Source organism: Canis lupus, chromosome 18, assembly GCF_011100685.1.
Source record: "Canis lupus familiaris isolate Mischka breed German Shepherd chromosome 18, alternate assembly UU_Cfam_GSD_1.0, whole genome shotgun sequence".
Taxonomy (NCBI): Eukaryota; Metazoa; Chordata; class Mammalia; order Carnivora; family Canidae; genus Canis; species Canis lupus.
This window is the reverse complement of record NC_049239.1, coordinates 48631482-48646467: the sequence shown is the minus strand read 5'-3', so window position 1 is coordinate 48646467 and position 14986 is coordinate 48631482. Positions and strand designations below refer to the sequence as shown.

The following is a 14986-nucleotide window of genomic DNA, read 5'->3' as shown; positions in this document are numbered from 1 at the left end:
GGCCGCCGGAGTGAGCGCTGCCCCCCCCACCCCCGGGGCTCCGCGTCTTCGGAAAGTCTGAGCGCAGAGCAGCGCGGGCGCCCCGGGACCGCAGGGGGGCGGCCGCAGCGCCCTGGGCCGGGCGGGGCGGGGCGGGGCGGGGCGGGAGGGGCGGCGGGAGGGGCGGCGGGAGGGGCGGCAGGCCCGGCCCCCAGCGAGCGCGCCAACGCCGCCCGGTCCGCCCGCAGAGGCCGCCGCGGCCGTGGATGCGGAGGGCGCGCCGCCCTGCCGGCCCGGCGCCCAGGCGGCCGCGATGAGGGTCAACGAGAAGTACTCGACGCTCCCGGCCGAGGACCGCAGCGTCCACATCATCAACATCTGCGCCATCGAGGACATCGGCTACCTGCCGTCCGAGGGCACGGTGAGTGCGGGCGGCCGCGCGGGGGGCGGGGGGGCTCACCTGTGCCGCGCGGACGGCGGGGCGGGGGGCGGGGCGCGGGGGGACACCTGCGGCCGCAGTGCCCCCCCAGCCCACTAGCCGAGCGAAGCGCATGGCTGGGCCCCGCGGGGGACACCCCTGGGGGGGTTGCCGGACGGCCCGGACAGTGGGGGTGGGAGGAGCCGCGACAGAGTGGCCGCCTCCGCCCCCCCCCCCAAGGCAGCCTCCTGAGGTTGGACCCTCGGGCGACTCCCTCACCTGCCCGGTGCCCGGGGCGCACGGAGTCCGGGGACTCCGTGTCCCGCAGGGGAGCGCCCAACGCCCCGGGCAGCGGGGAGGCGCTGCTGGGTCCAGACTCCTTTCTTCACTGGTCCCGTCTCCAACGTGTGCCCGCTGCTAGTGGAAGCCAGGTGCCTGCTGGCCAGGTGCTTGGGGACCCCCATGCAGGTCTGCTATCCCACCATTCCCTATGGGGCCAGATCCAGAGGTCGGAGGGATCCTTGGAGGGCAGACCTCACCAGTGAGGGATTTGGCTTACAGTTAGAACAAAGTCTACCCCAAGAGGGAAGGGCTGAGAAGGGCCCTGGGCTGCAGAAGCAGAGGGGACCCCAGGGTGCTCACTCTGGACCACAGAACAGACTCCCCTTCCTTCCCTCCCCTCCCCTTAAGCAGCTGTCTGAGGCCCCAGCCTTCTTTCTTTGCTCTAACCTCACCAGGATCCAGGCCTGCCTCTAGCGTCAGGACTGGAGAGCTAGGCCTTTAGGGGAGGTGCCTGGAGGATGGGATCCTGGCAGGGCCCTGGCGGTGTTCCAGGGAAGGCAGAGACCCTCAGGTCTTGCACTGTTTTGCAGCTGAGCTTGCACAGAGATGCAGGAGGGCATTGGGCATGTGCATGGGTTGAGAGGGGAGTCTGTCTGTGATAAATACCATTGGCCTTAGGAGCTCAGAGCCATCATTTCAACAAACACCGTGTGCCTGCTGTGGGCCAGGCCATGGGCACCCACAGCAAATGAGACAGGGAAGCATGCCCATCTGGGGCTTGAGGAGTGGTGATGGAACGTGGCCCAGGACAGCCGCAGAAGGACACTTGTGTAGCAGCAGGCCTGCAGCTGAGGATTAGCTCATTTAATTTTCACAACTCTATGGGGCCAGTGCTCTTACTACCAGTGAGGATACTGAGGCCAAGAGGGGAGTCATGCGCCCACCAGCTGGGAGGAGGAGGAGAGCTAGCAAGAGCCAAGACACAGAAGCAGGTGGCCATGGGCAGCCTGTAGAGGAGCAGACATCCTGGAGGAGAAGGCTGGTCATACCCGTAATGGGGGTGGGTGGGGCCTGTCAGACAAAGAAATCTCACATGGGAAGACCCAGAGTTGGGAATGTGGGGCCACTAGTTAGAAGCCACGGGAGGCGGTGACACCCAAAGAGATGGAGAGGAGTGGCCATTCCAGAGGTAGACCGCATTCGTCTTGAGGATAGGTTAGATCTGAAATGAACCCTGGAGCCCTATCAATGGCCCTGGGTTCTCGACTTGTAGTTCAGGGACCTGTTGCTTATGTGGATCCAGAAATCCTCTGTCTTCCGCTTACCGTGGCGAGGGCCATGAGGTCTGCAAACACTTGGCCCTCCATTCAAGGTCTTCATGGTCTGGAAACAACATAGACAAGCCCCGATGAGGCGGTTGACTCTTATTCTGCACGCAACTCTTACGGCAGGCAGGTTTCTGGTATTGTGGGCCTGGAGTGCTATGAATCGGGGTTGGGGGGGGGGGTCCCTGACCACAAGAAGGAGAGGTGGCCAAGTGCTGTCCTGCTGGTGACATGTCTACAGGCAGGCTGCAAGCAGCAGCTCTAGGAGCGGGAGGCCTACGGGGGATCAGGAGAGCCTCCACGGGCATCCTCGGCACCTCTCAGGCCAATAATTGTTGCTCAGTCATCACCCTGAGTCACCCAAGGAAGGCAGCTCTGTGCAGGCAGAGGCCAGAGGGCGTGGGCTGCATTTCAAAGAGTTCCCAGACAGGTGGCCATACGTGCGACGTAGTGTCAACGGAGTTTAAGTTGGCCGTCAGAACTCCCATCCCATGCATGCTGCACTTCCAGCCAGTGCCCGGGGGCCTCTCCTCTCCCTGTCATTCCCAAGTTCAAGGATAAAAATCACCTCATTGTTTCTATACAAAAAAAAGGTAGAAGAAATGACTCAAAAGCCAGATGCCAGGTTGATTGCAATGTATTTCACTAAGTTTTCTTTGTGTTTATCTTTGAGAGTTTCTTCTTTCTTCCTGCTGGCTGCCAGTGGCCCTAGATCTCTATGCCCCAACAAGCCCAGACACCCCAGGGAGATATACCTAGTGTTGGCATCGCCTGCCTGCAAAATAAGAGTGCTGCTCTGTTTATCAGCGTTGAGAGATGACCTGTTTATAGATTGTGGGGTGTGCTTGACAATCCTAAATTGATTTGTAGAGCTGGTGATTTAATTTTGAAAATTTGGGGAATGAGAGCAAAGTTCAAAAGTGAATTCAAAGAGTCCCCAGAACTGAAAGAAATTTTGCAGGTTACTGGCTTTCATTTTAGGAACAAGGGAATGTGGCAGGTTCTCCTAGCATGATCGTGTAGACTTGTCCCGGCTTTGGCTATTCCACACCAACGTGTGACCTCAGCTCCTAGAGCTCCATCTCCGAGTGAGAAGCCAAATAAACAAATTCTGGTCCCAGTCCAGGATCTGTGGTGTGGACTCAGGCTTCCACACTCCTCTTCTGCCTTCTTCTCAGAGTTTGGGAAGGGAGTCTGGGGAGGCAGATGTGGGCCAGATGTCGACCACCCTCTTGATGCCCGTGGTTCTGGGGGCAGTCCCGCTGTGGAGGGGACCTCCGTCCCCTGATGTCCTCTGATGTGACCTCAGGAAGACATTTCTCTTCCACCATGTTTACCGTCTTCCTCGGGGAAGCTCCTTCTGGGATCACTTCCTGCCAAATACCCCCGAGGATGATCTTCAAAATACTTTGCGATCTCCCATGACTCGCGTCCACACAGGAATTCTGCGACCTAAGTGGTGGAGATGATTTGGTCTCCACCCTACAGATGGAACACCTGAGACCCACTCAGAGCCAGGGAGCGTGTGTTTCAGCTGCCGGCTTGGCTGGGTCTGGGCTTCGGTGTCCTTGATCTGCTGGCCCCTGCCGGTCACTGTGCAGAGCCCAAGCTTCTGTCATTCATTTATTTGTGGATTCATCTGTTCCATAACCACGTCAGAAAGATGACTGGAGGTCCCCTACCTTCAAGAAAGGTGTGCCGAGGGGCCACCTGCCCCTTTCTTATGGGGAATGGAGAGGAGAACATTGTGAAGCTTTTCCCAAGCTTTTGAATGGGAAAGTTATGCAAAGAGCCTAACCCGAACCTTCCTGCTGTAAGTTAAATCTTTACCTCTTTGTCCCGTCCTACACAAGAAGAGCACCCACTCTGCTGCTCCGTGGAAGGGCCCTGGAGAGACCCACAGCCACCACGGCAGGCTCTGTGGCCCTCACTCTATGGCTACACCTCCAGCTCCCTCGAAACCCAGCTCAGAATCATCCTGCAGACCCTGGAGTCGGCCTCGCCCATGTACAGTGTAGTAGAAAGGGAACCCACTCTTTCTGTCTAAAGGTTGCTAACCCCTGACACTTACTTAGATAGGATCACCCTTCCCCACCCCAGTTTTTATAAAATTAAGACCCAAACAGAGAAGTAACCTGTCCAGAATCACACAACCACATCAGTGACAGGACCAGGCCTGGGAGGACCATCTGGGACTCTCACACCAGTGCACTGGTGCTTTCGTGCTGCCTCCTGCTGGTCCCAGCAGCACATCCAGCTCCCTTGGTAACAAAGCAGTCTGGATTTGGCACTGCCACCATCTTCGACTTGTGGTCCACTCTGACCATGAGATTGGTTTGCCCTGTCCTCCCCTAGTCCTTTATTTGTGCTTGTCTGAATTCCCAGTTACAGCAGGTTTCTGTTGGGGGTTCATCATAGACCAGGCCCTCTTGTAAACTCTTTACACGCAGAACATGTTTTATCCTTCCAATAACCCTTGGAGGGAAGTCTTGTTGTATAAGGGGGGTCTGGTTTACTCCCCTGACCCTCGTTTTACAAGAACAGCTTGTAAAGGACAGGATGAAGAGAGGACAGTGCGTCCTGCCACTGTTCCCCCAGGGGGGAGGGAGATGTCTAGGGGATATTTCTGTTCTCCCCCAGGCTGTCAGGCCCTAAAGGTTCTCGATCATCATCGATCGGGCCCCAGCAGACAGTTATTGTTTAGGTTTAGAACCTGGTAACCTTTCCCTGCGTTCTGATGGTGGGGAGTCTCTGGCTATCCTGCTCTCTGACCTGATGGGCTCCCTCCAGATTTCCTTCCCTCCGCTATGGGGTTTTTGTCCACTCTGTTCCTATTAGCTATGATTCCAGCCAGCCAGGGGCATGTATGGGCCCCCCACCAGGTGCCAAACCCTCCCTCCATGTGTCACAGGTTCTACATGGAGGTGTGCTAGGGCCAATCCCTGGCCCGGCTTTGGGGATCCCGCCACCCTGCTTAGGGGCCCCTGTGAGTGAAGAGCTTGTGAATAGATGTTTTCAAGGTGGCCCTGGCCCAAGAGATCCTGCCTGACTGACGGGGGGGTCAGGGTTGTCCAGAGCACTGAGCAGGGAATCTGCCCCCTGCCTGGGAAGCTAGGTAGATTTACAAAGCACAGAGAAGGGAGGCAGGGCATGCAGGTAGGGAGCACAGCATGTGCATGTGAGGAGCAGGGAGTGAGGATGTCCTGACTCCAGGTGGCCTCCAGGGGAGTGGGGAGAGGAAGCTGAGAAGGAGGTCCAGGCAGGAGCCGTGTACGGGCACCAGGCTCATCCTAGAAGATCGAAGTTCCTGTTTGGAAATAGAGGTGAGCCCCTCGCAGAGGCACTGAGACCAGAGTGCCCGGATGCTGACAGCAGACAGGTGTGTCCTTGCACGCTGCCTGCCTAGACACCACGCATCCATCTTGGTGTGACCGCCTCCCAAGCCTGAGCCCTGCCCAGCAGCGGCTTCTTTCCATGAGCGCTGGCAGCATCTTCCACAGGCACCCCCCCATCCCAAACCCCCGGTCCTGCATTTCTGCCCACTACCCACCTCAAGGAGGGAAACCATTCTTAGCCACGGGCTCACAGGGCGCCCTTTCTCTGGCCTTCCTGTGGTATTGAGGAGAGTCAGCGTTTGTTGGCACTGGGATTGAGGGGAGGTGTTGGTCCTGGGAATTAATTAGAGGGAGAGTCCAGCCAGTGTGGGCCAGTGCTGCTGGCTGCCAGCAGGTGCAGCCCGTAGTGCCCTCCCACCTTACAGGGGCGGACACGTGGACAGAGCAGATAGACAGTCGGTCCCAGGGTGCATGTGTGGAGCAGGACCAACCCAGACTTCTCTGAGGCCTCCCACTGCCCCACACGTCCCAGCTACCCTGACCTGACCTCCTGGCTCCAGGGACAGGCAGGGCAGGACCCAGGCCCGGCTGATGGTGGCACCCTCCCTGGCTGTGTCCCTGGGCACAGGGTTGCAGAGGGCTCTTGGGGTCCTCTGGGGGGAATTTGGCCCTGGCAGCAGGGGCTGACTGCCTCAGATGTGTGAGCTCCACTCTCCCCAGGTCAAGTAGACCTGACCATAGTAAAGCCCCCTTGGCAGGTCAGGACTCAGGGAGAGGACGTGCCCCATGCTGAGGAAGAATGTTGCCTACGTCCCTGTTACTACACGGCGCGGGGTGGGCAGCACCCTGGGTATGCAGACCAGGCTCAGGGCTGGGCCCAGCCTCCTCCCGTGCTGGCACCCGCCTCACCTCACCTCCGTTTCCTCCCTGACAAGCTGAGAAGAACTGCTCTTTCCCACCTCTCCTGCATCATGACCTGCGAAAGGCAGGGGTCACTGTCCTGGGCTGGGCGGGGCCTCCTCTCCCCTTCCCGCACCCTGCCTGCGCAGGTGTGGTCCTGGCCCTCACACACCCGGGGTCTCTGGATGGACACCTGTCAGAGCAAGGCCAACTGGGCGTCTACACTACGGGTCCCGTGAAGGCCGCCAGGGCGGCCCTGGATTCCGTGCTACCGCGGACGGGGGTTGATGCCAGATACTGGCCTTACCCCGTCAGGCTGGGCATGTCCTGGGACCTCCCCAGGGAGACTGAGATTCAGGGGTGTGACTCCCCACTCCCCAGCATGGGGTGAAGGGGTCCAGACCCCACAGAAGGCCCTTCCAGAACACCCCTCTCCCTCCTTCCCTGTGTAGCTGCCACACTGCAGGCACCCCTCACTCCGATTCTTCCCCTCTCTCTCCCCCTGCCCCTGAGCCGGACATTGGGAAAGAAACCTGTTGACACGGGGCCCCCCACCCTCTAGATGACCTTGGTCCTAACGCAGATGGCCAGTCCCAGGGTGAGGGACTCTTGCTGTTTCTCCTGACCATGTGCAGCCGCCCCAGGGCTCCAGGCCATCCTGGGGGGAGACCTTCTGGGCACAGCTCTGTCCTCCAGCCCCGGAGCTCGGGGGCCCTTCAGTCGCAGGCCAGCCTGGCGCTCCTTTGGGGAGGGCCTCACTCTGATGACGGTGCGTCTCTGGGGCTGAGAGCAGGAGCAGGCGGGAGCCAGATCAGGTGCAGGACATGAGGCTCGGCCCTGAAGCCCATCGGTGGTGTGGGGTTGCTCTTGAGGATTCTTCCAACATGATGTTATTTATTTTCTCTTATTTCTGAAGACCAGCTAGCTGATTAACCTCTCTGCCCTCGGTAACCAGCAAAATCCCACAGGAGTTCTAGAAATTTGGGTTACGCGTTAGCAGCAGCCATGCATGATTGCAGCTGCGCAGAGGTTCCAGTTTCTATTCTGCAGTGCCACATTTCTGTCTCATTGGCCCCCTGGAGCCCCTCAGGCAGATAAGGAAACTGGGGCCCTGCCCCCACCTCTCAGCCCACGCCCCATGGCACCCTCTGGGCATCAGCAGGTGGGAGCCCAGCTGCCCAAGGCAGTGGCCCTCTCTGCAGCCCAGCTCCGTCGGCCCCTCCCTCTGTGCCTACCCATCCCCCACCCTCACTCTGGCCCCTGGGACCACCTCTCAGGTAAACCATTGAACCCAAATACTCAACTCAGGATCTGCTTTTGGGGGAACCCAAACTAACACGCACCTAGCTAGTGGCAGAGCTGCTGGCGGGCACCAGGCCAGCTGAGGGCCGTCATGCGGTCATAGCTGCTTTGACATGAACTTGCTGTGCACGCTGGCCACCCGAGGTTGAGATTTGCAGGTGCAGAAACTGCGCTCAGCTCTGCACTGCCCACGACCCTGTGGAAGTGGGTAGGAGCACTTCTAGGAGGGCATGAGGGGGCCTTGCAGCTTTTCCCACTGTCTTTGCAAGCAGCCTGGTCCACCCCAGCAAGCCTGCTCTAGCTCCACAGAACCAGGGGTCCTTCCAAGCACTGAGGGTCCACTTTGGCCTTCATGCGTGATTACGGCACGTGTCTCCTGCTCACGTGTCAGCTCCACAGAGACAGGGCCACTGCGTGCACAGTTGTCCCGGCCACAGGACAGTGCTCACTCGGGTGGGCATTGGGCACAGCTCTGCTGGGTGCAGGAGGGGTGGGCGGACGAAGCGGTCCAGTTTGGACCTGGCTCCCCCACCGTGCCCCTGGGCCCATCCCTAAGACCTGACAGCCGGCGATCTCTCTCTCTCACCCCAGTTGCTGAACTCACTGTCCGTGGACCCTGACGCTGAGTGCAAGCATGGCCTGTACTTCCGGGACGGCAGGCGCAAGGTGGACTACATCCTGGTGTACCACCCCAAGAGGCCCTCGGGCAGCAGGACCCTGGCCCGGAGGGTGCAGCATAGCGACGCCGCCCCGGCCGCCCGCGGCGCCCGGCAGGATCAGCCCCTGCCCGGCAAGGGGAGCGTGGGGGCGGTGGGCAGCCCCGAGCCCCCGATGGACTACCACGAGGACGACAAGCGTTTCCGCCGGGAGGAGTACGAGGGGAACCTCCTGGAGGCCGGCCTGGAGCTGGAGCGAGATGAAGACGTAACTATCCCGCTTCTTGTGGGCTCGTGGGGTGGGCGCACCGGCCGGGCCCGTGCACTGTTTCCAGAAGGCGGTGTGGGGAAGGGCCCTCTGGCTTTAGCTGGTACCCCGAGAAGTGCTGATGTAAAGGCTGCTCCTGTTAAGCTTGGGTACCAATCACTTGTTAAGGTTTGGGGTTTGGGGGAGCCCCAAACCAGCACCCCCCCGACCACACCTGCTCTTGGGGAGGGGCTGGCCTTCTCGGTGATGATCCTTGGGGTCTCTGCACTTCCTGCTCTGGTCAGTTCCTTTCCCGGGAAGATGTGCCCCTCCAGAGGGACGGAGGACCAAGGACTCCTCGGAGTCCTCCTAGGGGCTGACCTTGGTCTCCTTCTCCGGGCCTCAGTTCTTCAATCTGGCAAGTGGGGAGGTTGGTCTGGTTTGATCCCTAGGGGGACCTGGTGCTCTGAAATCCCTGGACTATCACTCACACTGTTCTGGAGCACCTGTCCCTGGCCAAACCAGAGAATCTTTTGAAGGAAAGTTTTCTGGGGAGAGTAAAAGGTTGGCTCCCCCAGAACTGAGTGCTGCACTGGTGGCAGGAGGCGGGGCAGCGCAGGAGAGGTACCTGGGCATCCGGGGGGACGAGGGTGCTTCTCTCAGCATCTCAGCAGGTTTGCTGCGTGCTTCCCTGCCAGCAACTAAGCCTCTGTGCACAGGGGCAGGGGCAAGCATTGCAGGACAGGGGAGCCCGCCACGCTGTCCCTGTACAGACTGAGAACCGGGGAGTCTCTGCACCATCGCAGGAGTGGCAGGAGGGGCCGGCAGGCTGCCTGGGGGAGCCATGAGCCAACTGCAGGCATTTAAAGTGAAAATTGACTTCAGTTTGCCGTTTCCTTAAATAATGAACACTTTGGTTCCTGCGATAACGATGCCTCTGTGGTGGTTTGACCAGCGAGCTCGTAGATGAAGGAGCTGATGGGAGCTCTTTCTCATGCCAAGTGGATAGTACTGACCCAAAAATGCCCAGTGGAGCCTCCTTCTCCCCAGAGCTAGCGGTGGAGGGATCTTGTGTTGCACGCGGAGTGTTTCCCTGCGTGGCCTTCCCCTTCCAAGGCTGGGCTACCTGGCAGGTGTGGATTTCTGCCGCGGGAGTGGTTCCATTCCCATGAGAGTCTTGAGGGCGTGTGAGCTTCAAGGGTCAGGCCACAGAGATTCGGGCCTGGTGAGGTTGCAGTGTTTCTCCTGGGAGAGACAGAGGTGCCGGTCCTTCAGCGTTTCCTGTGACCTGAGCCCGGGGCCTCTCAGTTCTCTGATTTCGAGCATCATTCCTCCCCACCAGCCCCCTGCTGTTTGTGCACACAGTGTGGCCACAGTGCAGACCCTGCCCGGTCACGGCAGCTCCTGGCTGGAGGAGTCAGGACAGGCAGCAGCGGGCCGCGTGCGGAGCTGGGCCTTTGGGCCCCGGTCTGCATGTACCTGGTCCCTTCCCAGGACCGAGTGCACTCTGTGCTCCCCTCGTCCTTTCCCCACGACAGCTTCAGAGCCTTCTGCTCAGAAGGAACCCCTCCCCCGCAAAGTCTGTAGCATCCACCAACCCTGGACAGATCCCAGAGCCTCTCTGCCTGTCATTCCCGAGACCCACTGGCTACTTGGGCCTCAGTTTCCCCATCTATAAAATGGAGATAACAGTAGTATTTCCATCACTGGATGATCTTTGAACAGAAGGCAAGGTGCTTAGCTCAGGTCTGGCATGCAGCAGATTCTCACGGGGCAGTATTAACGTCAAATCGTGTATTCCGGTTCCTGCAGAGGGGGAGAGAGAAGCTTTTCCAAGCCAACTGCTACATCACACGTACCTTTCTCGAAACTCCATATTCTCAATCATGACTTTGAAATAAAAAGCAAACATAGAGACCGTGGTTACTGTCACCAGAAAAAAGATTCAGTTTTCCCAATAAGTGACCCATGAATGTCATTGAGAGTTTGGCTCTGTAGCTAAAAGAGGCTTTTCCAGCAGTGGATTGGGGCCATTTTAAAAAGGAAAGTGGTACCATGCACAGTTCCCGTCTCCAAGGTGGCTGAAGCCAGGGCCATGCCGTCTGGCTGCTGGAGTCTCTCGAGTCATAAACTATATTTTACGAGGACCCCATAATCCCTGAGCTTTCGTCCAAGATGAACGAGGCCCAAGGCTGTTGGAAAAACCCTCCGTCCGCTGCATCCTGGTGCTCTCCCCCACCCTCCGCAAGACAGGCCACATCAGAACCTGTCTGGAGGCGGCCTCCGAGGTGTGCAAGGGCCGCTGCCAGCGTGATTAACAGCTAGTGGCTATCGTCTTTATTTTGGGGAGATGCCCTGGCTCGTGAATCATTCCCGAGGGCATGCTCCGATTACAAGGAGTGAAGGGTTTGCAGTTTTGGAAATAGAATAGCCCCCAGGAGAACCCAGTTGCATCATCTTACCCGATTTGAAGCAGAATTGGGGCTTGTGTGCACTTTCTGGGGAGAGAAGCCCATGCGTTCCATCAGATACTCAAACCCTGGATGAAGGTGAAGACTCTTGCTTGAGAGCAGATGTCTCTGCCTTGGCACTGTTGTCGCTTGAAATGTCACAGCACCCCCAGGTCATGATAACCAGAAATGCTCCCAGACATTGCCAAATGTCCCTGGGAGCCAATACGCTCCTGGTGGAGAAAGCCTGCTTCAGAGGCTGGCCAGGGAGGCAGGGGCAAAGAGGGGGAGACAACTGGGGGAGAACAGATAAACCATAAGGCCTCCTGGGTGGACGGGGGCCCCTCTTGAACTCTGCTGGCCCAGCCTTCTGCGGCCTTGACCAGGCAGTTGCCCGCAGGTCACAGGGGCACAGAGGTGACCTGCCTTTGCTCCTCAAGAGGCCAGCAGGTGTGTGGGGCTGCGCTGCTCCTGGGCAGAGCCAGCCACCAGCCCCATATAGACAGGGGCTCCTCTGTGCTTGCCTTTCCCCCATGTCAGGAGGTTTATTGTTGTGAAGACATCCTGTGATGACATGTGGGAGACCCACTGGGCACTGGGCGCACAGTGGGCCGGCTCCTAGGGACACGTAGCAGGTAGTGCCCTGGGGCAGACGTAACGAGTGACAAGTCAGGAGCTTAAAGCAACTCAAACTGGGTCTCTCACAGTTCAGGAGACCAGAAGTCCAAAATCAACGTGTTGGCAGGGCTGTGCTCCCTCTGACAGTTTCTAGACCAAAGTCCTTCCTATGTCTCTGTTTCTGGGGGCTTCAGGGGTCTCGGGGCTGTGGCCACGCCCCTCCAGCCTCTGTCTCCATGCAGGTGCCTTCCGTATGGACTTCTGTGTCTCCCCTCTTCTTGTGAGGACCCCAGATGTTGGACTCAGAGCCTGCCCTATTCCCGTGTGACCACGTCTTAACTTGGTTACACCTACAAAGTCCTATATCCAAATAAAGTCCCGTTCTGAGGTTGTGGGGTTAGGACATGGATGTCTCTTTAGGGGAACACCATTCCCCCCACCACAGCAGCTGAGAGTGCACCAGAGTGGTTCTCTCGGGGGCAGAGTGGCTCACGCCGGGGCCCCTGGAGATGCCAGCAGTGGTGCAAGTGGTGACTCGTGGTTGGGGGCAGATCGGCGCAGGTGGTCTGGACTGTGGGGTCCAGCCTTGGGCAGGCTGCTCCGCTGCAGGGCCCGGATATGCATAGGAAGCCACAGGGGGCAGTGGGGTCCTGCCAAAATGCAGGCTCTGACCTAGCAGGCCTGGGGTGGGCTCGACCCAACTTGGGTTCCTAACCAGCTCTCCAGGGGTGTGGTGGCTGCTGAGCCTGAACCATCCTTGGAGGGGTGAAGAACGTGCAGGCCCTTCTGCCCACGAGCCAGCAGAAGCGTCCACACAGATGGGCCCCCCAAGATCCACACAAGCCCTGATCAACTGTTTGGTACCCTAGAGGCAGTCCCAGACAGAGACCCCACCACTGGCTGTGCTGGACCAAGAGCCCACGGAACAGGGGAGACACACTCTCACTCATAATCCCCCGGTACAGGACATGTAGAGGCTGACGTGTGACCATGGGTCCCCCATCCCGCCTCCTCTCCCCTCCCCTTCCCAGGGACTGTGGGGTCAGAGGAACCCAATCTGAAAACTGCTTCCCAGTCTCCCTGAGGAGAGAGACGCTGGGGTGTCAAGACTGGCTCCGTGCCTCCATCCAGAGGGCAGCCCTGAACATCGATTTCATGCATGAGGGTCCCCGAGGGTCCCGTGTCCGAGACCCCAGGACAGCATAACAGGAAGTGGCAGGAAGGGTGGGGGCGTCTCTCCGACACAGTGGAGTCAGCTTCCAGGCTTCCCATTAGAAGGAGGAGAACTTGTTTCCTTGCAACTGAAACCCATCAGCATTCTTCAAGTCTGGCCTCAAAGCCTGCTGGACATTATTTATGTGCGTGGGTCACTGCCGAGAAGGCCACACACCAGAATCCCGGCTGTGTGCTGGGGTGGCCTGGCCCACCCTGCCCCAGGGTTGAACTCGACCCTGGCTTTGTTGGGGCCGGGAACTCTGGAGCCCCATAAAGTCTGCATTCCTGCTGCTGCTCGGGGCTCACCTGGGCGGCCAGGTTGGCCAGCTGGCGTTTCTCTGCCTTCCTGCCCCGTAGCCGGGAGGTCCTTCTGTGGCAAGCGTTCCTAACTTTGTTAGTGTGGATGTTGCTTTTCAAAAGCCAGGGAGGAGGAGCAGCTGCTGTTCCAGACCTGGGTTCGGGGCTCGCAGCAGGGCTGTGAGGTCGGCCTCAGACCCCCTCAGCCACCTCCTAGCGGGACAGCCCAGGAATGAGTGGCTTCCCCTCTCTGGGCCTCAGTTTTCCCACCTGTGAAATGGGCGTGATGGTACGTCCCTCCTCCTGGAGTGCTGGGCAGATCTAGGAAAGTGACTGCCTCCCTGCCTGCAGCCGTCGGCTGCGCACAGGCTGCGGTTCCCAGCTTACCTCCTGCCGGACGGGAATCAGAAAGCACATTGAGCAGGGCAGGGTCCCCCAGTGTGTGAGACCCCCCGCACACCACCCTGACGCCACATGACCGTGGCCGATGGTGGGAAGGGGTGCCACAGTCATGAGGGGGAGAGGGAGGGAGCCAGGCTTCTTGCAGATTCCAGCAGGTGTCCAAGGTGGGTGTCTGAGATGGCTCTGAGGCTTGGCTAACCGGGGCGAGAGGCACGGCCCTCAGCACTGGGGGGACTGGGGACAGACCCCCCTCACTGCCATGGGGATTAGGTGTGGAGGTCCTCCACTTGAGAACCCTGAGATCCCCAATCCTGGCTTCTCCATGTGTCAGAACAGATGGCAGGTGGCCCTCAGGGGACCTGTTGGTTTGGAGGCAAATGCCCACCCCACGCTGCGTGGGCCCCCTGCCCCCTCCATGGGAGGTGGTCCAGCCGTGACGCCCCCTGCCTAAGTGGGAAGAATGGGCCTGAGGCTCTGAGCAGTGGAGCAAGGAGACCAAGGCCACAGGACCCAGCAGGGGCGGGTACTGGCCCCTGACCCCAGGTCCTGCCTCGTGTTCTTTGCCCTGAACCACGTGCTGTGAGCCAGCCCCCACCCTGGGACTGAGCGCCTCCCCTGGGGCCCGGCCGTTCACAGCCTGGGATGTTAGGGATCCTCGTCTAGTCCTGAAGCTATTATTTCTCTGTTCATAATTTCATAATTACGCATTCACATCTTTGGTCTTAAAGGTTTTATGCCTCGTACATCTTCTCTTAAGGCTTGTCTTGGTTTTGTGGAAGCAGACTTTTAAAGTGAATTCTGGACATTCTTCTCAAAGCCACGTCTTTGGGACTCCTGGGTGGCTCAGTGGTTGAGCGTCTACCTTCGGCCCAGGGTGTGATCCTGGAGACCCGGGATCGAGTCCCACATTGGGCTCCCTGCAAGGAGCCTGCTTCTCTCTGCCTGTGTCTCTGCCTCTCTCTCTCCGTGTCTCTCATGAATAAATAAATAAAATCTTTAAAAAAAAAAAAAGCCACGTCTTTAAGCACCCCAAAGACCTTTGCATGGCCCGGGTGCCAGGGGGCCGGGGGGGCCGGTGGAAGGTCTGCCACTCAGGCTGCAGGTGTGATGTCCCGGGTCTCCTGGCCTGTGGTGTGTCTGAGCCGGCTCGTCCTGGCACCTCGGGGAACCCTGCTGGCTGGTTGTGAACCCTTCGGTGACTTGAAACAAGCCCCGGCAGACTGTGCCACGGAGGTCGGCAGATGCTCCAACCGCAGTTCAGGCCAGATTTGACCCTTCCCGGGGGGCCCGGGGCAGATCTTGCCAGCATCCGGGCTCCTGCCCTCAGAGGGGCGGAGGATCCTCAAACACACTCGTTGAGTTTTTAATTACGACAGTTTTTTATTTCTGGAAGTCCTGTTTGGTTCTTTTCCAGATTGGCTGTGTCATTTTTTTTTTTTTTTTAGTGGCTTCCTGTCCTTTGCGGGACCTTTCCGTCCTGACATTTATTTCTCTAAACAAGGTGAGCATGGCTGGTTGTGATCCGTGCCATCTGTCCAGAGTCCACAGGCTGGTGGGGGC

At 58.9% G+C, this 14986-nt stretch overlaps 1 protein-coding gene across 4 annotated transcripts in view; it reads left to right on the top strand.

The window, feature by feature from the left end:
* Positions 1–228: 228 nt before the first annotated feature.
* The window catches only part of ANO1 (anoctamin 1), an 81444-nt gene continuing 66686 nt past the window's right edge, over positions 229–14986 (top strand). For all 4 annotated transcript variants that reach the window (XM_038563653.1, XM_038563651.1, XM_038563652.1 and 1 more), the window contains exons 1-2: positions 229–400; positions 8133–8465. In XM_038563653.1, the coding sequence (XP_038419581.1) occupies positions 293–400; positions 8133–8465 (441 nt within the window). In that variant the 5' untranslated portion in view covers positions 229–292. The remainder of the gene's footprint in view (positions 401–8132; positions 8466–14986) is intronic.